The sequence below is a fragment of the Girardinichthys multiradiatus genome, chromosome 18, assembly GCF_021462225.1.
Source record: "Girardinichthys multiradiatus isolate DD_20200921_A chromosome 18, DD_fGirMul_XY1, whole genome shotgun sequence".
Taxonomy (NCBI): domain Eukaryota; kingdom Metazoa; phylum Chordata; class Actinopteri; order Cyprinodontiformes; family Goodeidae; genus Girardinichthys; species Girardinichthys multiradiatus.
This window is the reverse complement of record NC_061810.1, coordinates 26,049,510-26,076,624: the sequence shown is the minus strand read 5'-3', so window position 1 is coordinate 26,076,624 and position 27,115 is coordinate 26,049,510. Positions and strand designations below refer to the sequence as shown.

At 40.5% G+C, this 27,115-nt stretch overlaps 3 protein-coding genes across 4 annotated transcripts in view; 1 reads left to right on the top strand and 2 right to left on the bottom strand.

Annotated features, from left to right (window-relative positions):
- The window catches only part of unc119a (unc-119 homolog a (C. elegans)), a 25,106-nt gene extending 11,864 nt beyond the window's left edge, over positions 1–13,242 (bottom strand). The window contains exon 1 of the mRNA XM_047392386.1: positions 12,745–13,242. Coding sequence (XP_047248342.1) covers positions 12,745–12,868 — 124 coding nt within the window. The 5' untranslated portion in view covers positions 12,869–13,242. The remainder of the gene's footprint in view (positions 1–12,744) is intronic.
- cryba1a (crystallin, beta A1a) lies at positions 1,090–27,115 on the top strand. Of its 2 annotated transcripts, none has more exons than XM_047392388.1 (6): positions 1,090–1,202; positions 24,244–24,309; positions 24,406–24,524; positions 24,623–24,764; positions 25,033–25,175; positions 26,656–27,115. In XM_047392388.1, the coding sequence occupies exons 2-6, from the start codon at positions 24,271–24,273 to the stop codon at positions 26,801–26,803; spliced, it is 591 nt and encodes a 196-aa protein (XP_047248344.1). In that variant the 5' UTR covers positions 1,090–1,202; positions 24,244–24,270; the 3' UTR covers positions 26,804–27,115. The 2 variants fall into 2 exon arrangements, with proteins under 2 accessions (XP_047248344.1, XP_047248343.1); XM_047392387.1 differs by lacking the exon at positions 1,090–1,202 and adding an exon at positions 23,547–23,898.
- Positions 16,997–21,647, bottom strand: crybb1l3 (crystallin, beta B1, like 3). The gene is given in 7 exon segments (XM_047392385.1): positions 16,997–17,886; positions 18,482–18,624; positions 18,912–19,044; positions 20,188–20,306; positions 20,385–20,458; positions 21,508–21,590; positions 21,592–21,647. Coding segments are annotated over 7 exon segments (762 nt in total). The 5' UTR covers positions 21,633–21,647; the 3' UTR covers positions 16,997–17,717.

Sequence of the window (27,115 nt, the reverse complement as noted above, 5' to 3'; positions counted from 1 at the left end):
GACTGATTCAAAGACCTTGTGTTGAACCTCAGAACACGAGGAAGGACAATGCAAACGTGTACCGACTTTCTGTTTAAAATAACCTGCAGCCAAGGGCATCCGGTGAGAAGCGGGTGTTGTATGATGAGGTACGGTGCACCTGTGAGTGGCAGGAAATTTCATGTCTCTCAGTTAAAAGCACCTGTGGGCAAACTGCAAATAGTGAAGCCCATGGAGGGGCTGCACTCAGAGCACCTGAATGCAGATGAGATTCTTTCCTCTAATCTTTCTCCAAATAACGTTAAAAAGGGGAGAGAAAAAATGTTGTTTTCCTGCCAGACAAAATGGCTGCAAACCTTTAAGACATTCACAAGAAAAGGCAAAAATAAATCCATGTTGCTACTTCTTCCTGTAAGCTTCAATGCCACATTTTATTTTTCCCTTCTTGCCAAGTCTTTCTTACCTACTAAGGCTATTATTTGACCCTGTACAGTACCTTGCAAAAGTATTCACACTCCCTGAACTTTTAAATTTTTTTTATTTTTCAATAACACAAAGTAGAGAATTATTGTGAACCAGGTGGTTAATGGTACATAGTTTTCTCTCTTTTTAAAACCCCTTAAAAGTGTGGCATATGCATTGAGCTCCTGTTACTCTGATACCCCTAAATACAATCCAGTGCAATTAACACATTTTAGAAGTCACCTAGTTACTAAATAGAGTCCATCTGTGTGTAATCTAATCCTAGCATAAATCCAGCTGTTCAGGGAAGGCCTCAGAGGTTTGTTAGAGAACATCAGTGAACAGATAGCCTCATGAAGACCAAGGAAGGTCAGGGAGGAAATCGAGAAGAAGTTTAAAGCAGGGTTATGTTAGAAAGCGATGTCGCAAGAATGGAGATAAATACAGGACAATCCCAGAAGAAAATCTGCTGCAAAAGACTTGAGACTAGCATGAAGGTTCACCTTCCAGCAGAATGACCACTCTAAACATACAGTCGGAGATATATTTGTATTTAGATCAAAAGTATCTCCTGGACTAAAGATAACTATACGTCACACTTTTGTTGCAGTACTAATGGCATTTATTTTTCAAATATAGGCTGACAGGAAATGAGGTGGAGAGAGGGAAAGACATGCACCAAAGGTCTCAGGGACGAGACTCAAACCCCGGACAGCTGTGTTGAGGACTGAACCGCTCTACCGCTACACGCGCTGCGCCCCGTACGTCACACTTTTAAGTCTTTTATATATATATATATATTTATTAAAAAAGAGAAAACAATGTTTAATTTTGGGCTTTAATGTGGCACAGTTGTTGGCACTGTTGCCTTGCATCAAGAAGGTCCTGGGTTTGAATCTCGGCCTGGGGTCTTTCTGCATAGAGTTTGCATGTTTCCATGCATGCATGGGTTCTCTCCGGTCACTCCGGCTTCCGCCTACTGTCCAAAAACATGACTGATAGGTTAACTGGTTACTCTACAATTGCCACTAGGTATGGTTGGTTTGTCCTGTGTGTTTATGTGTTGCCCTGTGATGGACTGGCGACCTCTACAGGGTATACACTGCTTCTTGCCTGATGACTGCTAAAGATAGGCTGAATCTGCCATAAATTTTTAACAGAGAGAATTAGTTTTAACATATGTTGTCAAATAAACGAACAGACAGAGTTTTTAACTCAATGTGTTTTAAAGCTACTTGTACAACAAAGATGCTTTTGGATATCCCGTGGGCTTAAAAAAACATTTCCAGTTCTGAAATTTATTTGGATGTAAAGGAAAGAGATCTAACACATTCGGCTTTGCGAATAAATCCAGGTATGTCAACCAGGACACTGAAAATACCAGCATTAGTCTCAAAACGTCTGTTTAACGTACACATTGATCTGTAAATAAGAAACAGACTGAACTTTCTTGCTTTGGGTCAGTTAGGAATACCAAAATTATTTATATATACTCAATGCCAGAATAAAGACATTATTGACATCAGAAACTAGATATTTTTTTACATTTTTCAAATTCAGAAGTTTAACAAACATGTCCTTAGTGTTTGGAAATATGTATGTAATTCTGGGTGTAATGTATAGTTTGCTTGAAATATGGTCCATTCTCTTAACAGACAAGCTGTTAAGAAGAATGGACATGGCTTAAAGGTTTGTAGGCCACATTGCTCACACACAAATCTTCTAAGGGACTGAGATCAAGGCTTTGTGATTTATTGTCCTTAAGTCACTTTATAACTAATTTGGCGGTACATTTAGGGTCATTGTCCATTTGGAAAACCCATTTGTGCCTAAGCTTTAACTTAAAGGCTGATGTCATGAGATGTAGCCTTAATTGTTACCACATAATGTTCTTCTCTCATGATGCCATCTTTTTTGTTAAGTACAACAGTACCTCTTGCAGCAGAACATGATGATGCCACCCACGTACTTCATAGTTGGGATGGTGTTCTCAGGCTTCCCCTTTTACCTCTAAATGTAACAACTGTCAAATTAGCCAAAGTCTTCAATTTTAGTTTCATCAGGCCACAGAAGATGTCTCTAAAATTTCAAGGTTTTTGTCTCTCCTTCCAAACTGTAATCTGTCTTTTTATGTTGCTTTAGTAGTCATGGCTTCTTTCTCACTGAGTGGCCCATGTTGTTGCAGGATAATGACACCCTACTTGATATCTTCAGCCAGGATCTTAACAAGGTCTTTTGCTTTTTTTCTGGAGTTGATACACAGGATTTGCACAAAAACACATTCCTCTCTGGGACACAGAATCCATCTCCTTTCCAAACACTTTGATTGCTGGACATCCCCATGCTGTTTATACATGCATAGATGGACATGGCACCTTCAGGGATCTGGAAATGGTACCCAAGGACGAACCAGGTGTGTGGAAGTGTGTGGTTTATTTGTATTTATCCATGATATCACACAAGGAACCAACGTGTGTGATTAAAATACATCAACATGTGTGCCTCTAGCAATATCAAATTGTGACATGGCAGTTTTATTTTTTCCTCCTCTGCTGCCTGCACTTCCCTGCCAGCCTGATTGAACACACCCGCTCACAATCATCTCCTCCTCCTGTGTGTATTTAGCCAGTCTGCTCCCTTCCGTCCATGCCAGTTTGTGTGTTTCTACCAGCAAGCGTTCCAGCATTTATTCCCAAGAATTCTTATCTTAAGTGGTCTTTTTGACCCATTTTGTGCTTTTGACTCTGCCCCAGCCCAGCATTTTGGACACCTTTGCCCTTTCTGGCTGATTCCCTGTGTACCGACCTTGGATTGGTATTAAACCTGTTAACTTTGGAATCTGTCTAAATTGTCATTTGAGTCCAGTCTGCCTAGTTCACTGTTAAATCAAATATTGTGAACAAATCTGTCAGAAGCTTACACAGCCATGATACCATATGCGCTTCCCCAAATTCTTTAATCTTAGTGCAGGTAAACATTTGAATATACATAAACCAATAAAAATAAACTCTTTAAAAAAAACTCTCATTATTTTACTAATTATCTTTAATTTTTGTGATAGTAACTGGCCTAAATGGAAACATTTTGCCTGATTTAATGTCAGATAGTGGGGGAAACAGGTATGTGTGTTTTTACACAGTGTCTCTGGCTTAAGTTGCATATGCCATGGTCCATATGGTTCTCAATTAAAATAACTTTTTTCTTTATTGAAAAGGAACATCATCGTTTTTAATTATTCTTTTGACTGTTTTGAATGATTTCAGGAAATCCTCTGCATGAGACAGAAAACCTACCAATAGTCAAAAATACCAGCATTGGAACAAAGCATCTAATATAATAGACCCTCTGTAATCTCCAGTTGTGAATGTAAATCTGTCGGGCTTCTTCTATTTAGTCAGACAACAATTCTGAGTGCTACTCTGCCAGACAGGACCCGTTAAAAAGATGAAAAAATAAATAAATAATTAATGGATCCTTTGTGACCCTAATATTATTAATCCATCTGTACTTCTGTTATTGTTGCACTATGAAAATGTCATTCTTCAGTTTTTCTTGTAATAACGTTTTGTACAGCTGCTATAAAAAGGGTTTTAAAAAAACAAAAAAACAAAAAACAAAACATATGGCAGAACCGGGGTCCCACCCTGGAGCCAGGCCTGGGGTTGGAACTCGTAAGATGCAAGGCCATCCCCCAGTGGGCCTACCACCTGCAGAGGGAACCAAAAGGAACCGGTGCAAAGAGGATCGGGCAGTGGACGAAGGTGGAGACCTCGGCAGCCCGATCTCCGGATGCTTAGGCTGGCTCTAGGGACGTGGAATGTCACCTCGCTGGGGGGGAAGGAGCCTGAGCTTGTGTAGAAGGTCGAGGGATATCAAAATAGTCGGGCTCAGCATGGGCTCCAGAACCCAGCTCCTCGAGAGGGGCTGGGCTCTCTTCTACTCTGTAGTGGCCCATGGGGAGAAGCGGTGGGCTAGGGTGGGTTTGCTTGTTGCCCCCCAGCTCAGCTGTCTTGTGTTGGGGTTTACCCCAGTGGATGGGAGGGTCAGGGAACCTGCGGGTCAGGGAGAGGTTTCTGACTGTTGTTTTGACCCACAGGACGAGCAGTAGTGCAGAGTACCCTGCCTTCTTGAAGTCCCTGTCAGGGGTGTTGCATAGTGCCCCTCCTGGGGACTCCATTATTTTGATGGGGGATTTCAACGCCCATGTGGGAAACGACATTGACACCTGGAGAGGCATGATCGGGAGGAATGGCCTCCCCAATCTGCATCTGAGTAGTGTTTCATTATTGGACTTCTGTGCCAGTCATGGATTGTCCATAATGAACACCATGTTCAGGCATAAGGGTGTTCAACAGTGCACTTGGAACCAGGTCAATGATCGAGGGAATGCTGTAGGGATGCTGTCAAGCTGAAGAAGGAGTCCCATCGGCTGTAGTTGACTTGTGGGACTCCGCAGGCGGCTGACGGGTACCGTGAGGCCAAGCGTGCCACGGCCCGGGCTGTGGCAGAGACAAAAACTCGGGTCTGGGAGGAGTTCTGTGAGGCCATGGAGAGGGACTACTGGTTGGCCTTGAAGCAATTCTGGCAAACCATCTGGCGCCTCAGCAGTGCTTTGATAACACTGTTTACAGTGTGTGTGGGGAGCTGTTGACCTCGACTGGGGACATTATCGGGCGATGGAAGAAGTACTTGGAGGATCTCCTCAATCCTGCCGTCGTCACGCATTCCTTAGTGGAAGTGGAGGCTGGGGACTCGGGATTGGACTCTTTCATCACCCAGGCTGAAGTCACTGAGGCGGTTAAAAAGCTCCACGGTGGCTGGGCTTCGGGGTGGATGAGATCCTCCCTGAGTACCTCAAGTCTCTGGATGTGGTGGGGCTGTCATGGTTGACATGCCTTTTCAACATTGCGTGGCAGTCGGGGACAGTGCCTCTGGACCCGGCAGACCAGGGTAGTGTGTTCCAACTATAGTGGAATCACACTCCTCAGCCTCCCTGGTAAGGCCTATGCCAGGGTATTGGAGAGGAGAGTCCGGCCAATAGTCAAACCTTGGCTTCAGGAGGTATAGTGTGGTTTCGTCCCAGCCGTGGAACACTGGACCAGCTTTGCACCCTGTAGGGTACTCGAGGGTTCATGGGAGTTTGCTCAACCAGTCCACATGTGTTTTGTGGACCTGCAGAAGGCATTCGACTGTGTCCCTCATGGTGGGGTTGCTCCAGAAGTACGGAGTCGGGGGCCCTTTATTAGGGGTCTCTGTACAGGTGGAGCAGGAGCTTGGTCCACATTGCCAGCACTAAGTCGGATCTGTTCCCGGTGCATGTTGGATTCTGGCAGGGCTGCCCTTTGTCACCGGTCCTGTTCATAACTTTTATAGACAGGATTTCTAAGAGCAGCCAAGGGCTGGAGGGGATCTGGTTTGGGGACCAGTGGATTTTATCTCTTCTTTTTCAGATGACATGGTCCTGCTGGCCCCCTCTAGCCAAGGCCTACAGCATGCACTGGAGCGGTTCGCAGCCGAGTGTGAAGCGGCTGGGATGAAGATCAGCTCCTCCAAGTCTGAAGCCATGGTTCTCGACTGGAAAAGGGTGGCTTGCTCTCTTCAGGTTGGAGGGGAGTTCCTGCCTCAAGTGGAGGAGTTCAAGTGTCTTGGGGTCTTGTTCACGAGTGAGGGGAGAATGGAGTGGGAGATCAACAAATCGGTGTGGCTGCCGCAGTAATGGGGACGCTCTGCTATTCCGTTGTGGTGAAGAGAGAACTGAGCCGAATTTTTTTTTAATTGTATTGGTTTATATTTTGCTTTTATCTGTACAGAACTATAGCCGTGTACTTTATAAAGTACTTTATAATTTATATTATTAAAGTAATCCTAAACTTGCAAATGTCCATCCATCCATCCATCCATCCATCCATCCATCCATTGTTTTTCTCTAATTCAAGATTCGATTGGAAAGGTTCCAGGTGCAGAAGAGCAACCCAGACAATCCTCTCGTGAGCGACACTCTCCAGTTCATTCTGGTTGATTCAAAGGTGTTCCCAGGCAGGATGGAATATATAGTCATTCCAGCTGTGTTTAGTCTGAGTGAACTGCAGCCTCAATTCCCTGTTTTAGGTTGATGGAGGTGACACTTGGTGTGTTCCTCTGCTGCTGTAGCTCATTTGCTTCAAGGTTCAACGTGTTGTGCATTCAGAGAATGGGTTCCTTATGCTGTAATTTTAATGAATGGTTATTTAAGCTCCTGTTTCCTTTCAATCATCTCACACCACTGTGGCTCACTGGATATTTTCTGTAAACACCCAGTTAAGATTAAAACAGCTGTCTCAGGCCTTTAGAAAGAAGACTGCAGTAGCTTATGAGTCTGGTAAGGAATTTAAAGAAGTCTAATAAGAATTTCAAATCATCCCTTCCACTGTATGGATAACTGTGTAAAAGTAGAGGATGATCAAAACAACTACCAACATGCCAAGGTCAGGTCATCCAAATACGTTCACCCAGAGAGTGGACCATAAGATGCTAAAAGAAGTCTCCCTAAACCTTAAAATGTTAATACAGGGAAACAGTATCATGAAGGAACTCATCAGGCTCTTGCTACTGTTGATCTGGACCTCAATGCCTTTATAACTGGAAAGAAACTGCACTTGTTTAACCTTCATGGGGGTTGTGCAAGGAGGAAACCTTTGCTCCCCAAGAAAAACATGAAAGTCATTCTAAAGTTTGCCAGAGAGACGACAGATGTTGGGACCCCAGCCATGGGGACAACAAATCGCATTAACCTACTTCTAGCACAGCCAGGAAAAAGGGGTAACAGCGGACTTCCCATGACATCACTGTCCAAATAAAACACCACTTTTGCAGAGATCCTGTCTCTTCAACACGGGTCCCAAATGGAGCTGGACGGAGGGACACAGCACGCTAATGTCTCTTTGCTGGCAAACAGACATAACTCTTCAAACTGGATCCAAGAGTGTCATACGATCATGCGATCATATGCACTGAGTTAAGTAGGAATGAATTGCTGTTTGTGTATCCGGTATTCATTCATTAACAGGGGTAATTAAGGTACAAGCGTTGCTTTACTTTCTCTCTGAGGTCTACAGAAGCAAACTGTATTCCAGAGAGTTCTCAGCAGAGACCCTGTCTCTACAACGCAGAGTGGAGCAGTTTTCCCGATCTGAAGGAAGGACAATGGGACCGCATCACCGTGGTTACAGGTGTAACGTGCAGTTTGGCCAGCCAACAGAGCAAGCCGCCCCATCCAACAGCTACGGAGGTTAACTAGAAGTTAACCCTTTGTTCACTGTGGATGTTTTCTTCAACGTCGTCGCCCCCGACAACTTTTCCTCAGCACGGTTCACCTAAGAGGTTAGGTTTGGGCAGAGAGAGAAGTAATTTAGAATGAAATAATCCAAACATTTTTTCTTTTTATGAAGTTTAGTTTTGTTTGTATTGAAACTCAGCCATCTTAGTGCTAGCAGATTTGTGTGTTCTGTGTTTGTGTTTTTTTTTCAAAGTTAAGACAAACTTTATTTAAAGGGTTATTTTAAACACAGAAGATCGGCCATAACGTGCCATCCATGCTTATGCATTTTAACCCTTTTATTAGTGGTATTTTAAAGGTATGTGTTTGATTCTGATGATAAGCTATAAGCTTCTTTTGTTAGCTTTAACTGCTAACAGCTAAGAACACGTGCTTGCCTGCAAAGATCATTTACCCAAAAAGGTTGTTAGTCTTCAATCCAGTAAAATAATATTTCCCTAAATATTATTTTACTAAACATGATAACTAAGTAACACAATAAGCCCATTTCTCCAGAAAGATTTGGTTCTTATTCAAAATAATATTTCTTTAAATATTATTTTAATAAATAAAGGCACCGTTGAGAATTGGTCATACAGAAGGTTGGTTTTATTCAGCAAATCATTCTTTAAAACATTATTTTATTAAAATAATATTTTATCTGATCTTGCATTGTGATTGGTTGTCTAAACGTTTGCTGATTATTGCCTAAGTTAGTTCCAAGACTAACTTAACTTCATTTCCAGATTCTTCAAGATAATCCTTGGTTCTCAAACATAAACATTGCATGGTAATGTTGCATCACTCTTTTTGGTCATAATTTCCAATCATCTTTAATCAACTTGTTTATATTGTACATAGCCCATTAGTCTTCCTTATTCATTAATTCTGCTTGGTAGTTTAGTTGGGTTGTTTTAACATAGTAAAGAGTTTGTTGATTGAAATATGTTTGACTTTGAGTTGACTTATTTTTGTAAATAAATTCTGGTATTTTAATAAATTGTGTGAATTCATTCCATGTGTGTGCAGAGTTTATGCTGTTCAATAATGTCAGAGCTTGGAACATCCCTTTCGATTTTGTCCTAATACCACCGCCTTACTGGGATGGTATTCACAGGACAACCCTTAACAGACCAAAATATTATTTAATAAAATATTAAAATATTAATATTAAATAATATACTCATATTCATAATTACAACACAGAGAAGACAAAGACCAGATGCCTGGAATAATGTTCTTTGGAATTATGAATTGAATTATGTGCAGACCAGAAAAGAGGACAGGGTTGGCATATACCAAATACAGCCTTCCCGAAAAACAATCTAATATCAACTCTGAAGCATAAAGATGGAAGTGTCATGGTTTGGGCAAGCTTAGCTGCAGCAGGTCTTGTCCAGCTCACCAACACTGAAACAACAATGGACTCTACAATGTACCAGAAAATGAGGAAAATTTAAGCACATCTGTTGAAGTATAAAGTGAACCAGAATCACTATACTGAAAATTGTGGATTAAAACTGAAATTACCACTATAAACCATTAATCCTTCTTTACCCAGCAGTACATTCATGAGGAGGTGGTGATAGAACCGATCAGCTATAGACCTGAATGACCAGTGACAACAGGTCATGCTGCTCTGTTTTCATCCAAACAGGCAACAGCTTTCTGCTGTCTCTAAACATGAGCTAGTATTCTGTCTGTCCCTTTTACACAGCCCCTGCTCCCATGTTGTTTTAATCCATGTGGAAAGCTTCTGTTGAATTGATCGAAGAACTACTCTGGCATTCGTCAAAAGAAAAATCTAACAAAGATTTATTGAAAATGTCGCTTCCAGGAATGCATGTTACTTAAAGCTGCAGTATGTAAATCTTGTAAAAATAAATGTTTTATATTTTTGTTAAAAGTATCACTATGTCCTGACAGTATAATTTGAAACAGATTATCTGTCTCAAATTAGTCAAGCTCCTCTGGCTTCTCCCAGTGGTCTTACTGCCCTTTGCTGAAAGCGACTGCTCCCGGTCAGAAACAACCAATCAGAGCCAGGAGGAATGTCTTAGCAGTGTCAATCATGCTCGTCTACGCGCTGATCACACCCCTCCCCCACAAAGCGTGTACCATCACTCAAGATTGCCAGTGTGCTTCAGCTGTCCTAAATGCACTGTGGTAATGATTTGAGGACCAGGTTTGTAGTCAAAGTATGGGTAGGCGATAGTCAATGTAAAGATATCATTGATGTTTTTTCCCTACCAGTGAATGTGCTGTAGCTGTTTATCCGCCATCATCGGTGGCCCTCCTTACTAGCCTGCATGTTCACGGCAGGCTCTGCTGTGGCGGGAGGGTTGTAGCACAGCAGAGCGCAAGGGGAAGTTACCTGTAAGGTGTGCTTGTTCAACCCTTCAGGCTAAGTCCATGGTTTTCTCAGAACTCCCTACTGCAGCTTTAAATAATTAGCGAATACTTCTTACATTCCAAGTAGTTATTCACAATATCCATACGCAATACATGTGCGAAACATAGTGCCATCCTACAACAGGACATATATATTTGTTTTCCCAACAGGCTGTCAATTAAAGGTGTTTGAAGCATGAGCGTGTCAACCCCGGTGTATTACAACAATTTCATACCAGTGAAAGACAAACATTATTAGTATTTAAACAGTTTGGACCTACCAGTGACCCAGCTTCTCTACTTAGACGTCAGTGAGTGCCCATGACTGTTACTATTTGAATGATGGGACCACAGCTGCCTCATACCAGCGACCTCAAGGATTAATATTATCATTTTTGTTAATATTATCATTTTTTAGCACAGGATGAATTCCTTACCACAGAGGATTTAATTAGCTAAATTACCTCTATTAGAAAGATTGGATTAGAACCAGCTCTTACCAGTAAACCCCCAAGGATTATTAATGTCATTTAAATTGTTTTTCTGTGTTTGACTTTCTATATCATTGTAATGTTTTTCCTCGTGTACAGCGCTTTGAGTGCCTTGTTGCCAAAAATTGCTATATAAATAAACTTGACCTGACTTGACTTGACAATGAAACTGGGCTGCTGCAGAATGGTGACACGTATGTCCAGAGTCCAAATGTTCTGCATCTCTCTTTTCTGTATTTGATGTTCTTCCACCAGAGAACAATAAACATGTTTCTCTGGAATAGAGTGTGTGTTTTTCATGTTCTCGTTAAACATGGCTGAAAATGTTCTTGGATGTCCACAAATACAAATCAATTAAAAAACCCAATCAACACCCTTTGATGATTCAAATCAAATTGAATTCCATTGTTTTTCATTCTGATTAAATAAATAAAAAATACCTTTTAACAAGAATTGAAGTAATGCTATGTCTTTATTTCTTATCTTCTATAATTTGTCACTGGAATTAATAATTACCTGTCTGCATCTATTCGTTGCACAATGCTGTGTTACAGCTATCCTCACATAATCCAGATTACATGTCAGCAGAGAGCAGAGATTACCACACCATCATGAGTGATTTAGGAATTATCACACTGATGAGATACTGGTGTTTCTTCTTCTCTCAGAGGTGGCAAAATGCAGTCACAGGTGACAATCTTAGGGTTAAACATTTACGCTTGTGGGAATTTGGCTTTGAATCCAGACATCAAAGGTCATTTCCTGCTACAACCGAACAGTTCCTAAAATATACACACTTCTTTTGTGTTTTAAATCACTAAAAAAAAAATTAAAACCAAAGTAAAAGTAGCTGATGTACATGAATGTTGTCAGGTTAGGCTACTAGTCTGATGCAAAAATGTATCTAAAATTGTGGTCCTTCATGCAATTTTATTTCAGAGCTTTAATAATGATCATCAAAAGACAGGATTAAACCTCAGCATTACGATTTTTGATCGATTTGCAGTGTTACATTTTCTAAATAAAGGAATGAGCTGAAGAAAGTGGACTCCAACATTTACCGTTCTTCCCATGCAGTCTGCAGCCTTTCACTTAAAATCCAAACCACTTTCAGAAATTGCAGTTTTTGTAATATTTTACTCACATGCCCTCCCTTAATCTGCCCTCTCTTAATCCTAATTTGCAACTGACTGAAATTCTAGACCTCTGCTGAGTTTCTTTCTGTCTGCTCAATCTTCTCAAACCTCAAGTTAGCTGCAACAGATGGGAGCCCACACCGAGCCTGGTTCTGCAGCAGGTTTCTTCCTGTTAATAGAGTCGTTCTTTTCCACTGTCGCCACATGCCTGCTCACGATAAGGGATTGTTTGTGTTACTCCATGCAGTCAGCTGGGTTTCCTTAGATAGATAACATTTTAGCAATCGGTATTATAAACTGAATATGACCTTATCCTGGCTGGATTATAATTTAAATCAAAATGAACTCCATGTAACTAAATTTTATTCTGTCTACATGTCTGGAATGGTTTAAATACATATTTCTTATTTCATATAACATTTTATAAAATCTGTAAAACTGGAATAAAGAATCTTCAGGGCACACATAATATCAAACATTTGACCAGAATAGCTTAACTTCTAACCACCCAGTCAAGAAGGTCAAGCTCTATTATAAAATGTTGATGTGTTATTCCTGATATAATGAACAGCATGATGGTAGCACACAGCACTTGTTTTTCCTGATCCATCTGGAAGCTGTCTGCAGCATCAGCTATAATTAGTAGATCACATCCCAGGCCACTTGTTACCTCAGAGCTGCAGGTGTCTTGAGGTGAGCCACAGTTTAGTTTTGCTGGAAAATGTCCTCCAGATAATAACCCCAGATCTCATAAACTTGAAAAAGCAGCAATTATTTAAACAAACAATGCACAAGTATTATTAGTAGCAGGAAAACTTGCAGTGCACAGGAATTGATGGTCATTTGATGATCCACCTGCTCACTGAGCCTGATTCAGACTGGGTAAAAAAAATATTCAGCCTTATTTAAAAGCTGTCGCTGTCCATGGTAGTAACCTTCCTCAAGAGAGGCAATAAACCGACACGGAAAATCCTAAATTAAGGTTACTCACTCTCTGTGATCTTCTGCAGCCCCAGCACATCCTCGGGTGTTATAACTGTGTTTTTGCGCAGCTCTTCTTCGGTTCTAACCGGGATGCCCATGTCTGATGAGTTACAGCCCTGCTGCACTTTCATGTCCAGCTGAAGAGGGCTGCTGCCAGCAACTGACCGAGGCTCTCTTCTTCTCACCTCACAAACAGATTTACTTGCGCCGGAAGCCTTCAGATGCGCGATGTCAAACAAGCTCTGCGCTGCTACCAGAATACCTCCTCCTCCCCTTCTCGACCCAGTAGGAAATAAAAATTAGCTCTCACCTCCCTCCCCGCCTACCTCCGTCCAGCATGTTAGGCTCATCGGCTCTCTTACAAGCTATTTAATCCAAATCCCGCTTTAAAGCGAGCACGGTGCGCTGCTACCCGTCTCTGCTCCTCTTCATCACCAGCACTGCCTGAATGACTTAATCAGCAGACGGGAGTCTTCTCTCTTTGTACGTTTGACTTTTCGTCATAGCTGCACAAAATGAAGGGCTGAAATTAAACAGCTGTTTTAATTTAGCAAATGTATTTTGCATTTTCTTTGACGAGCATCCTGTGGTCAAACCTCAGCCTATTTGTTAGACGCAGTAGTGGTTTATGGTATCAACTATATGGCTCATGTCCAGGGCAACCTTGCCTGGGGGGGCTCTACAAGCCATTGACAATTTAAAAAAACTGTCAGTTGCCCCCTAACAAATTTTCTATTGTTGCTATGTCCATTCAATGCTGGGAATATCTGTCCCACCTTTGTTGTGAACAATTTAAGATATGTAAAAAACAATTGAAATATAAAAATATATAAAACTTCAGTGACATTAGCAGTGTCACGACCCGGAAGTGTTTGGGTTTTGGTTTTCTTTTGTGTGTGTATTTTGACAATTGCCTTTCTGTTTATGATGTTCTTATGTCTTGCTTTCTTAAGTTCATATCCCTGTGCTCATTATTGTTAGGTGTTCTCCTTATTGGTTCATTCCTTTATGTCTTAATCTAGTGTTCTTTATACATCTAGAGTTATTTTCCTGTTAGAAATTTGTTACTTCCCGGGGGTTCTTTGTGTTTCTTTTTCAGCTCTGTACTGGTTAGTCTCCCTCCTTCAGTTGCGCTGCCTTCCCTCTGCCTCAGTTGTTCCTCATTTCTTCTGACTAGCACTTCTGGTTTATTGGTCATCTTCCACCCCTGCCTCATTATATTATCTTGCTGGTTATCTTTGTTCTCTGATGGATTCTCCTGTTTTACTGCTCATTTCATTGTCTATGCTTCATGTCCGTTCATATATTGTAAGTTCTGAACATTTTTATTGTTAAAATACTCAGTCTATGAATAAACCTAAACAAATATAAAACGGGTAGTGGTTGATGATGTTTTACTACACTGCTCAAAAAAATAAAGGGAACACTTAAACAACACAATATAACTCCAAGTAAATCAAACATCCGTGAAATCAAACTGTCCACCTAGGAAGCAACACTGATTGACAATCAATTTCACAGCTGTTGTGTAAATGAAATAGACAACAGGGGGAAATCTTTGGCGATTAGCAAGACACTCAATAAAGGAGTGGTTCTGCAGGTGGGGACCACAGACCACTTCTCAGTACCGATGCTTTCTGGCTGATGTTTTGGTCACTTTTGAATGTTGGTGGTGCTTTCACACTCGTGGTAGCATGAGACGGACTCTACAACCCACACAAGTGGCTCAGGTGGTGCAGCTCATCCAGGATGGCACATCAATGTGAGCTGTGGCTAGAAGGTTTGCTGTGTCTGTCAGCGTAGTGTCCAGAGCCTGGAGGCGCTACCAGGAGACAGGCCAGTACACCAGGAGATGTGGAGGAGGCCGTAGGAGGGCAACAACCCAGCAGCAGGACTGCTATCTCCTCCTTTGTGCAAGGAGGAACAGGAGGAGCACTGCCAGAGCCCTGCAAAATGACCTCCAGCAGGCCACAAATGTGCATGTGTCTGCACAAACGGTTAGAAACCGACTCCATGAGGATGGTATGAGGGCCCGACGTCCATAAATGGGGGTTGTGCTCACAGCCCAACACCGTGCAGGACGCTTGGCATTTGCCAGAGAACACCAGGATTGGCAGATTTGCCACTGGCGCCCCGTGCTCTTCACAGATGAAAGCAGGTTCACACTGAGAACATGTGATAGACGTGACAGAGTCTGGAGACACCATGGAGAGCGATCTGCTGCCTGCAACATCCTTCAGCATGACCAGTTTGGCAGTGGGTCAGTAATGGTGTGGGGTGGCATTTCTTTGATGAGAGATGAGATCCTCAGACCCCTTGTGAGACCATATGCTGGTGCGGTTGGCCCTGGGTTCCTCCTAATGCAGGACAATGCTAGACCTCATGTGACTGGAGTGTGTCAGCAGTTCCTGCAAGATGAAGACATTGAAGCTATGGACTGGCCCGTCCGTTCCGCAGACCTAAATCTGATTGAGCACATCTGGGACATCATGTTTCACTCCATCCACCAACGTCACGTTGCACCACAGACTGTCCAGGAGTTGGCGGATGCTTCAGTCCAGGTCTGGGAGGAGATCCCTCAGGAGTCCATCCACCGTCTCATCAGGACCATGCCCAGGCATTGTAGGGAGGTCCTACAGGCACATGGAGGCCACACGCAATACTGAGCCTCATTTTGACTTGTTTTAAGGACATTACATCAAAGTTGGATCAGCCTGTAGTGTGTGTTTCCACTTTAATTTTGTGTGTGAGTCCAAATCCAGGCCTCCATTGGTTAATTAATTTGATTTCCATTGATGATTTTTGTGTGATTTTGTTGTCAGCATTTTCAACTTTGTACAGAACAAAGTATTCAATGAGAATATTTCATTCATTCAGATGTAGGATGTGTTATTTGAGTGTTCCCTTTATTTTCTTCAGCAGTTTATTTTTACGGGGAAATCAGATCTGCATTTGAGTATTTCTGGTTCAAAACATAAAATACCTAGACACGTCTAATATGAATTCAGTTATTCTTCACTGAACGGAGAAACATTGATTTTAAGTTCCAGAGCGAGATCGAGACATTAATAAATACTTTTATTATTTCCATTTTTCTGAAACAAAATACACTAAGTCCTCTTTACTTTCAGCTATGCATCTGCATACCCTTATAAATGACATCATACAGGCTTATAGGTGCTGTATTATTTTCCTCCAATTAGTGACATTTTTCAGTTGAAAAGCAATGCTGTTTTTGCAAGCATGCTACAGTAAAGGCATTGCTTTCTGGAACAAACACAATACCTAAAGGAAGCTCATGGGTACTTATTTATTTAGTTAGTTATGGTCACTAACAATAGCTGTACCAATGGGCCTAATTAGAAGCCAGATAGTTTCAGTGTACTGCAAGTCATGTTTTATGACTATTTATTTAATACATGAATAAATAAAGTAAGCCTGATTTCACAGATCATAATTGGGTTATTATGATTACTCATTCAATTTGTAGTATTTTATTGACTCAGTTGGCTTCATCCTGGATGATTAAATACAAAACCGATGGACTTCAAGACATTCTCACCTTAAGAAAAATCTAAAAATGCCAACAAGGTATGGCAAAGGACAAAGTAAAGAATGTATTGGTCTTTAACTTGTGAAGTTGATGTTTAATATTTACAATGTGATCTAGGTTTTTACAGCAATGTTAGAGGAATGACAGATGCCTCATTGCTGAGTCTTTAAGAGTTATTGAATGAAAAATCATATAAATTAGCTGAAACGCACAACAAGGAACTGCTCAATTTAGTTGAACAGTTCTTTGTGAATTCATATTTTTTAACCTTCATGTTCAGATGTTGATTCACAGGTAATCTTTGATAGTTGGTGCTTTTTCATAAATATGTGATGTGATGAAGTCACTATATAAGTCCCTATATAAGCTAAAGTAGCTTCTTGGGACTTCCCCCTTTCTTGCAAATTTTACAAAAGTATGTATATGTAACCTGTCCTAAAACATTTGTAAATTTTGTAAATAAAGGATGTATGAAAATAACAGTGCAATGTGTTGCTTATCTGAGGTATATGTATCACTTTTACAGAGCACTCAAATAAGAAAAGAAAAATAAGTCACAGGTGCAAGCAATGTACCTTCACTCCTGAATGTCTTAACACAGTAAATTCTCTCTTCTGTGGTATTAAAGTTAAATATATGATCTCTTAGATCTGTCCTTTTGATCAGAACTTATGAACAGCAAAACAAACTTAATAAGAAAAACAAGTTTTCTGATATTTCTCTTTTATTTATTTGGTTTCCATTGGAAAGTTGCTTTCCAGATGCCAGCATCCCTGAGAAAAAGTAAAACTCGAAACTACAGGACAGCCCCATCTATGAGCAGAAACAGGCTGGAATAAGGTTATAGTTTCAGTAAACGACAACTCTGCAGTCTTTTTCCTGCCATTCTTCAACTGTGAGATCGCCTGGTAAACTCTTGGAGATGAGGAGATAGTGCCTCCCCTGCCTTGCAAGCTTACTGCACTGCAGATCTGAGAGCTGTCCCTGGTAGTGCTCTGTAAGTAGTGATGTAAATGAACCATTTAAAAAAAAAATGGTGGATCCTTGGAAAGAGGGGAGCACTCTGCTGAACAGGCATCATTGGCATAATTCCAGCTTAATACACGAAAGCAAGCAGATAAAAATTAAAATCAAGTAGTATGAATGCAAAAAACAACCTTGTAAACGGATGCTACTAATACCCTGTAATCCCCCATTCAGAAATAGGACATAATCCTTTTATTTGTGCTGTGTTATGGGTGAGTGTTCCTTCAGTTTTTCTTTCTCACATGATCCAGAGTCATTCACTGACCTTCTTAATTTACATTTTTTCATTAAACGTAATAAAAGAAACAAAACAAGTCTAATTGTCTTTTAGGAGAATTTCCACAGACAGATCTCAGCTCTTGCTATATTCCTCTTGTAAACTCGCAGTCCATCTCACTCATCTATGCCGTCAGCTCAAAACAGCCCCGGCGGTGGATCTGCATGTCTCTCACCCTGCGGATGGACTGGATCTGGGGGTGGTGGGCTCCCCACTCATTCCAGTGCTTGAAAGGGCCCAATTCTAACACATACTGGTAGCCACGGTAGCCGGGGTATTGGTAACCCACCCAGCTGTGTGAACAAGTACAGAAAAACAGATGTTATTTACATTCACTTTTAGTTTTTTATTAATTTAGTTGGACGTATGTGCTACGGTAGTTTTTCCCATTTTGAAACATTGCAACTAATTATTTCAATGTATTTTAATGGGATTTTATGCGAAAGACCAACATAAAGAATTACATTGTGAAGTGGAACATTGGTGAACAAACACCATCTTGAAGACAAAGGAGACAGATCACGGATTAAGTTGTGGTGAAGTTTAAAGCAGGTTTAGGTGATAAAACAACATCCCAAAATGGATCGACTATGGCACGAGTGCAAACCTACCAAGATATGGCAGTCTACCTAAACAGATATCCTTTGTAAAGAATGTACTAAACAACATAAAAATTTTCTTTTACTTCGCAATTATACATTAATTTCTAGCTGTTTTACCTAAAATCCGAATACAATACTTAAATACTATTTTTTGGTGTTATTGTGACAAAATGTGAAAGTTTTAAATGAGTATTAATACTTTTGCTACCATTAGGGCATGGAGAATTAATAACAATAAACCAAATAGACAAAAGTAACACTGAGGTAGAAATCAGTAATGACTTACGTTCCACCGGTAACCTGAATGCTGCCAACCCGGTCCTGGAAGCCATAGGACCACAAGCTTGGAATATCCTCATCGCACACTTCCATCTTACGGCCTTCAAAGTTTGCACATTCATACAGACAAATCTTGTGGTCTTGTGGATCCTAAAAAAAAAATAATTCCCCTTTCATTGGGTTACTTCTTTACTGTGGATACTTCTGATGCTTTAAATAGATCCAGAAAGTAAGTACATAATAAAACGTTTAAGCAAAGACAAATCTCAACTAAAGGATCCTAAGAATACATCCTTGAAGGCATCAAAGCCTTGACTCTATCAAAGCTTAAATGCATCAAATAAAAGTTGGATTGAAGAATAAAAAAAAGTGGTGGTGTAGATGAGGTGTCAATGATCGGAATAGAAATAGGTACAAATAGACTGGGGACAACGTACCATTCGAACGGGCCTTACTGACATCATGCGGTCACACCGGTAGCTGTTGGACCAGGTATCCCAGCGGGGGTACTCGCCCTTCTCCAGCATGAACATCTCACCAGTCATGTTTTGCTGCTCATAGCCAACCCAGCTAGGTAGTCAAAAAGAGAAGCACTTTAGCATGTATTGGGAAAATCTACACTGACTGCCCACTTTATTAAGTGCTCATTTTCAGTTTCCTGTTGACATAAATAGTGAACCAGCCAAGCTCAATGCATTTAGGTATTGAGACATGGTGAAGATGACTTACTCAAGTTCAAACCAAGTATCAGAAAAGGAATGATAGGGGATTGGTTGACTGTGGCATGGTTGTTGGTATGAGATAGGATGGTCTGGTTTTTAAGAAACCTTCCATTATCTCTCTGGTTTACAAAGAATTGTCTGACAAACAGAAATTATCCTGTTAGCAGCAGTTGTGTGGATGGAAAGGCTTTGCTGATGATAGAGGTCAGAGAAGAATGAGTAGACCTGTTTAAGGTGATAGAAAGACAACATTAGATCAAATAACCAGCAGCTACAACCATGGTATGTAGACTGAAACCTCTGAACAAACAACAAAGAAAACACACCTGATATCACTCATACCAGCTAAGAACAGGGAACTGGAGGTACAATTCACACAGGCTCACCACAACTGGACCATTGGACCAGATTGGAAAAAGATTGCAAGGTCTGATGGGTCTCAATTACAGCTGCAACATTCAGATGGCACAGTCAGAGTTTGGAGCAAACAGCATGAAAACGTTTATCTATCCTGGCTTGTATCAGTGGTTCAGGCTGGTTGTTGTGGTGTATTGCTGCAGGGTATATTCTCTTGGCACACTTTGGGCCCCTTAGTACCAGCTGAACATCATTTACACACCGGAGCCTACCAGAGTATTTTGCTGACCATATCCATCCTTTTATGACCACATTGCACCTATCTTCTGATGGCTACTTCATGTGGGGTAGTGCACCATATTACAAAGCTCCAAAGGGAGGTGGCGTAACAGAAGATTCACATAATGGATGTGCAGTTGAACAATCTGCTGCAACGGTGTGAAGGCTTAATGTCAAAACAAACTAAAATCTCCGAGGAATTTTAATAGCACTTTGTTGAATCTAATGCTATGAAGAAAGAAGGAAGGTCTGACGGCAAAAGGAGGTCCAGTATTATAAAAGTTTACATAACGAAGCGCCCAGTGAGTGTACATTACATTCAAGCATAGTCAGTGAGACAGGTTTGGTGACTTACGGTCCACACTCTACCCTCATAGAGCCAATTCTGTCGAAACCCTTCTCACACAGGTTACGGCACTCTCCAAACAGATCCATCCTGCTGCCTTGGAAGTTTTCATATTCGTAGAGGTATATCTGAAAATAACAACAAAAAAAGCTCTTGGCAACTTAGCTTTTTTTGGTTTTTATGACTATTTCTGGTTTGTGAAGTACCTTGTGATTGTGTAGGCCAATGGCAGGATGACTGCCAATGCTACCTTGAGCAGCTGAGTGAGACATGTTCAAATCTGAAGAAAAAGAAGTGACAAAAATACATTTTACAGGCAACAAGGAGAGTGAGAAATTGGGTCACAACCTCCTAAAGCCACTTTATTGCAAAAATCAGACTCTAATAAAAGAGGGGGGACTCGGAGGCTAATAAAAAGGTTGCTAAACTATTGCTTTAAAACATGATCAGATATTATAAATATATATATATATATATATATAATATAAATATGTCCTACTCTGTTATAATTTTTGTTTTTAAGTTAATTAATGTTTTTAAGTTATACCAAAATGACTATTAACTCATGCATAAAACTTCCCTGTAACGTTAACTGTTAACAGTGCTCTGCTGCACATGCAAACACACCCAGCAGAAACAAAACATATTAACTAGCCACGCACCTTTAATGCCTTTCCCCGTGATTTCTATTCAAGACAACATTAATAAAGCTAAAAATGTTGCTCTTGCCTCCCAAAATTGTGCTGCACTGGACACTTCTTAAAATATTAAGTTAATACAAAAAAAAAAAAGCAAATAATAGAAACTATTTACTTGATCAAAACAGGCCTCCAAAGAGTATTCTCTGTAGTTGCATTTGCTGATGAAGGTCTGAAACCTAAACCAACAATGGCCTGCAAACACTGTCTGTGTGATCCTTTGAAAGTGGGCATTACTGATCACTTCCACATGTCTTAGATGCTCAGAACCATTACAATAACCCTATTGTTAGAAACAATAGTACTTGTGCCCCAAAAAGTGACGTTATTTTCTTGAAAATTCCCAAGTTTTTTCAATTGCATTTTAGCAAAAGCAGCAGAATCAGACTTTGTCGTGCCTGGATCTAATTTTTAAGTGAACCAACCTTGCTGATTTTATGCCATGATAATAAATTAGTGTTGAATAAATCACTGCTGTCAGTAATCCACCTACTCAGTCCAAAGTTATAGCATGAGAAATACGTCCATTCTGGCTTGGTTGTTTTAGTCCACCAAGTGAGTAAACCACAGTATCCTCCCTAATATCCATGCATTTCTACAAGAGACAGAAGACCTCGGCGTGGACACTTACGGTCACCACTGAAGGCTGAAACAGACCGACCTTTGAAGACAGTGATGGACGGAGGCCTTCTGAGTGGAGATATATATATATACATTCACCTCCAGAGCGAACCTATAAAGAGCAGATTCTGACATCTCATTGGCTTAGAGCTGCTGGGAGCAAGACAGTGGGTCAAAGATCACTTTGTTAATCCATTGGAGATCTGTGCTCCGTCAGCAGGAGGGTTTCATTGTATAGCTCCATTGTGGGAGGCTGAGGACAGTCACTGCCATCAGCAGAAAGTGAGTGGCACACACATATTCCCACTCAAACCTCTACTTTTAGGCTTTGAACTTCTTGTGCTTTGTTAAACCATTTACATTTTTAATCTTTACCTTCTCACATCTACAACAGGCATTATGTGATGATTGTTATGTTTTTTTTCTCCCACATCATTTATTTTTGTTTTTCTTTTATATTTGCTGCTAAGCCTTTGAGCCCCGGGACGGTAAATGTGCTGACTGTAGGAATGACATCAGTTTCTTTTGTTCTGACAGGGGAATGCTGGACACTTTTCAGCAGTGTTGAAGTGTCACTGTTACATTTAGGCCTATAAAAAACAAGAAAAATATTAAAAGAATAATAGAAAAACTTAAACATTGTGTAAAAAGAAAGAAATGTTCAAATGTAAGCAAATTAAAAACTAATTACGAGCTACAAGATTATCAAAATAAAACATCTCAGATTTTTGGGTCGGTGGCTCCAGAGCAGAGGAGCATAGAAAGTAAATTATATCTGTTGTTTAATTCACATCCTCTAAGCACTAAATGAACAGGACTCTGTTGTTTGTCGGGACTATGCCTGCAGCATTTAATATAAGCTGCTGCTGACTGACTGAGACAGGTCAATAATCTAACATACTAAAAAATAAAAACAAAGACAGTTTTTTGTGTCCTGATTTGACAGAAAAATGTTTGTTCAGGAAATGTTTTTAAGAAGATACTAGGCTGATTTATTAAGAGACCTTGTGTTGGTGTTAATATTTAGGTCTACGCCTGTAACTGTCCCTAGATTTTTCTGTATCTGTCCTGGTCTTTAGCTTCAACGAATCTAGTTGAGTGATGATTTCTAATCTTACATTTTTGTTGCTAAAATCAATTACTTTACTTTATTTTATTTTTTTTACTATTTTATTCATTACTCTAAGGGAATTAGGTGTTTTGGTGAGAGCAAAATATAAAGTGATGTCATAGGCATATGCATAGTAAAGATGTTGTTGTACTTCATAATATGGGATCACATAGATATTGATAGAAGTGGGCTGAGAATAGAGCCGTGATGAACTCCACATGTGATCTGTCTTACTTTAGATTAGCTTAGAAATGCCAAAACTCACAAGGTTGCCACGGTCAGGTGAGTAACATTTGAGAGCACAACTACACAACTTGCTGTGGCAACACCTATGTGCAGGCTAGCATAAAGGGGGGGTTAAACTGGTCTGTTGTTCCAGGCCCAGGATTGGGAGGGGGCCCAGTCTACAGTGTGAAAGCCAGAGCGGAGCAGATGAAATGATACATTTATTAGTTGGAAATTTAATGTGATTACTAATAATAATCATAGGCTAGTCTAAGTGTTTTTTACGAATTTCTGTTAATTTCTAATACGACAAAATGTGAAGTTGTTGGACCCAAGCACAAACAGGAGACATTATGAAGTGGATTTTAGGAAAATCAGGGACTATCATCAAGGACCAAGGAACAAAGGCAAAATACGATGTAGTTAACAGGAAGACATAACAAAGACAGAAGACAAACTAGGAGCATAAATAAAGAGGGAAAAGGACAAGGTGAGTCCAATTAACAGAATGAGCTGCAGCTGCGGGGAGAGTCGACTAAGGGCTCCTGAGGGCAGCTTATATGGCAGAAAAACAGGAAAGCAAAGAGTTAAAAATAAAGCATAACCACAGCACTCTGCAAGAAGGAATCTTTTATTTAAAGCAGAGTTTTATCTCCGGAAATATTTTCTAATCAACTATCATTTGTCTGTAAAATATTTCAAATCTGCATCGGTTTCTATTGTATTTTTTTCTCTTCATGACCAAACTGCTATGATCTGTTTCCTGAACTCTGCTGTGCCAGAACTTGGCCCGGCCCCTTGGACATGAATCACTTGGAACTTCTGCATATTTGCACTGGGCACCGTGCCCTGCGTTCAGTCCAGCTGCAGGTCACTAAAGCCCAACAGCTCAGTACCGAACAATGAAGGGGACCAGCAATGTGCTGACTCCTGTCCCGACCCATACCGGTCCAGTTACCTTTCAGCACCAGCATGTATAAATAGGTCCGTTCAGTTTGGGGTCAGGACATCTTTTTTGTGAAGCCCCTGTGAGTGCTGAACAGCTATTTTTGGGGGGGCAGACAGGTAAGCCTACTATCTCAGTCCTCAATGTAAAGATTTTTGTAGTTTTCTGCATGATCACTGCTGAGTCATAGAAACATATAGACTGAAGCCAGACAAAGAGACACATTGACTGTGCATGGGCAGAGCCCTTAGGCATAATATTTGCATCCAGCCTACAAGTGTGAGAAAGAAAATTATAAACCAAGATGTGAATTTAGATCAAGATTTATGTCTACTGACATCATTTTATTTAAAATTGGATTGATGCAAAACCTTTTAAACAAACATGAAATATGCAATGTAGGCAGCATACAAAATCATTAAAATATAACCCTAACCCTTGCTCATGTCGTCTCTGTTTTAAAGGTAAATCTACACAGAATCCACAGTAGCATGGCTCTAAATAAACCCACACCTCTAGGACCATGGAAGGTGAGTCATACGAATTGGAGACGTTGAGAACTGGATTGCATTTACAAAAAATCTGTGCCTTATGGAGTCTGTGCACATAAAACATGTGCTATCCAGATCACGGTTTATGACCAGGAGAACTTCCAGGGCAAGCGCCTGGAGTTCACCTCAGCCTGCCAGAACATCATGGAGTGCAGCGTTGACAACATCCGCTCCCTCAAAGTGGAGTGTGGGGCGTAAGTGAAACAAAAACATGACAAATTGATTTAAAAGTCTCCTCTAACAATTTTTTAATCATGCATCATGCTGTGTCTGTGTGCTTGTTGGTGAGCAGCTGGGCAGGATATGAGCACTCCAGCTTCTGTGGACAGCAGTTTGTGCTGGAGAGAGGAGAGTATCCTCACTGGGAGTCATGGAGCGGCAGCAACGCCTACCACATTGAGCGGATTATGTCCTTCCGGCCCATCTGCTCCGCTGTGTGTTTCTCTCCCAAACTGGCAGCTTTTGCTTACTCTCAGATCTTCATAAATTATTATTTGATTTAAGAATAACACTTCTGGTCAAACAATGACACACATTACTAAAAACGCATTATTAAAAACAAAATTTAAAAAAATAAAAATTTATTTGACATTTAGAGGACAAATGTAAACAAAAGTAAATTGTAGTCAGCGGTTACGTTGTAATAATGTAGCAGGGTTTCACCTCGAGTTTAGTTACTGTGACTGTTTTGTATGTAAGCAGAACCACAAGGAGTCCAAGATGGTGCTATTTGAGCAGGAGAATTTCATGGGTCGCCAGTGGGAGATAAACGATGACTACCCCTCCCTGCAGGCTATGGGCTGGGGCAATAATGAGATCGGATCCATGCAAGTTCAGAGCGGAGCGTAAGTCTCAATTTCTAAATGCACTGAAGCTAATCGAATCCCACATGATAAAAAGCATATTTTAGCAGCATTGTACCACTGAACACAGAAATTGATATCAGATACATCATCATCATTAGAAATGTGCTGTATCTTTGACTATGAAGGGCAAATTTACAAGGTATTCCTAAATGCTCAGTGTAGATAAATCTAAGTTTGTTGGTCATTCTAATGATGAAAAAGTAGGTCTGCTCCTAAAATAGTACCACACAATAGCATCTTTCTACGCTGAAATAGTTTAAATAACATTTAAATAAGGCATTATGCATGCATTTAAGGTGAAGGTCCATTCATATTTATGCATATTTGTTTAAATTATATCCAGAGCAAATAGATTAGCATTTCTTAAAGAGTGAAAAAAGTCCCGACTACTGAAAGCTTGTGGTAATTACGCTGCAGGAGAAGGAAAAACACCTGTGGTGACCTTACAAAAAGCAGGGCATACATGTCATAGAACCTAGATTTCATCCTCTCTTCTAGTGAGGTCTATGCAATATTTTTGTAAACCATCTTTAAAATCAGATATATTGTCTAAACTGTTGTTAAAAGTTACCTTGATGATTGTTTTTAAATAGAATGAAAACCTTATGGTTATGAAATGCTCCAACAGATGGTTTACATGCAGAGGTCAATCAGCAGAACCCAAGAGAATTAACCCTGAAAAGAAGCAACTTAGGTTATGTGCACTAAGGAATCTGAGGTGCTGAGAGTGACAAGAGGGCCAAACAGGAGGTGGTGGATGAACAAGTTTGCAATAGAAACCAAAGCCTATTTCTTACCATTTATATTAAGTAAAATTAGAAATTTGAGACATGTAATAATTTTGCAATCTGATAAATTTTTAACTTTAATCAGTCTTTTTTGTAAATAACAAATCAATTAAAGGGATGCATCACTTTCTTTTACAACCAGCACCAGCCCTTACTGAGATAAAAACACTATTTTGATTTTAAACCTTCAATCAGATGTTGTTCTTACAGGTTTGAGGACATCTTTATCAGATCTTTGCTCCTATTTGCTAGACTTGTTGGGTGTGTTTGCATCTGCATGTTTTAGTGCAATTCAGAAATGCAGTAAATCATCTGCTTCCCCCCAACCACTTTAAATGAAGGAAAGTAACTGAGATTCTTGGGCGACAAACGAATAACCTAGTTTTATTAATCTCAGCAGCAGGCCGAAGACACATTCTCAACACACCGAGTGTCAATCCCCTATTCACTGCACATGCATAAAAGCATTGCAAAAACTGTTTATGGCATAGCTGATAGATATTAAGTTAAGATTTGGTGATTGTGGCCCCTCCTTTCTAATGCCACCCTGGGAAAATGCCCAATTGGGCCATTCTATAGAAAACACCATAGGGTTTGACGGTTCAGCATCTGATTTCTTACAGTAGCGTTTGTATTTGAGCTACTTTTATTATTTGTCTTTCTTTCTGCAGCTGGGTGTGCTACCAGTTTCCTGGCTACCGTGGTTACCAATACATCATGGAGTGCGATCGCCATGGCGGCGAATACAAACACTACAGAGAGTGGGGCTCCCATGCTCAGTCCTTCCAGGTGCAGTCGCTGCGTCGGATCCAGCAATGAGGCCCTCAGCCGTCTCTCCCAACCACTTATTCTTTACCTCCTCCCTCACTTTTCATGAAGTTTGTTATGTTGCCAAATAAAAAGTGCTGAAAGGGGATTGTAAGGAGAAAAAAACAGACAATGAAGAGAAGTTCCGAACTGATGCCCCATAAGGAAAGAAGAAGAGGGATTAAAAATGCCTCACAGTGGCAGCAGAGCAGTGGAGTCCCTCTGGCATTGCAGAGTAATTTCACATGTTTTTGGGTAACTATGGTGATGCTGTGATGAATAAAGAAGGAATGGGCAACTTAAAATAAACACAAACTAAAAGCA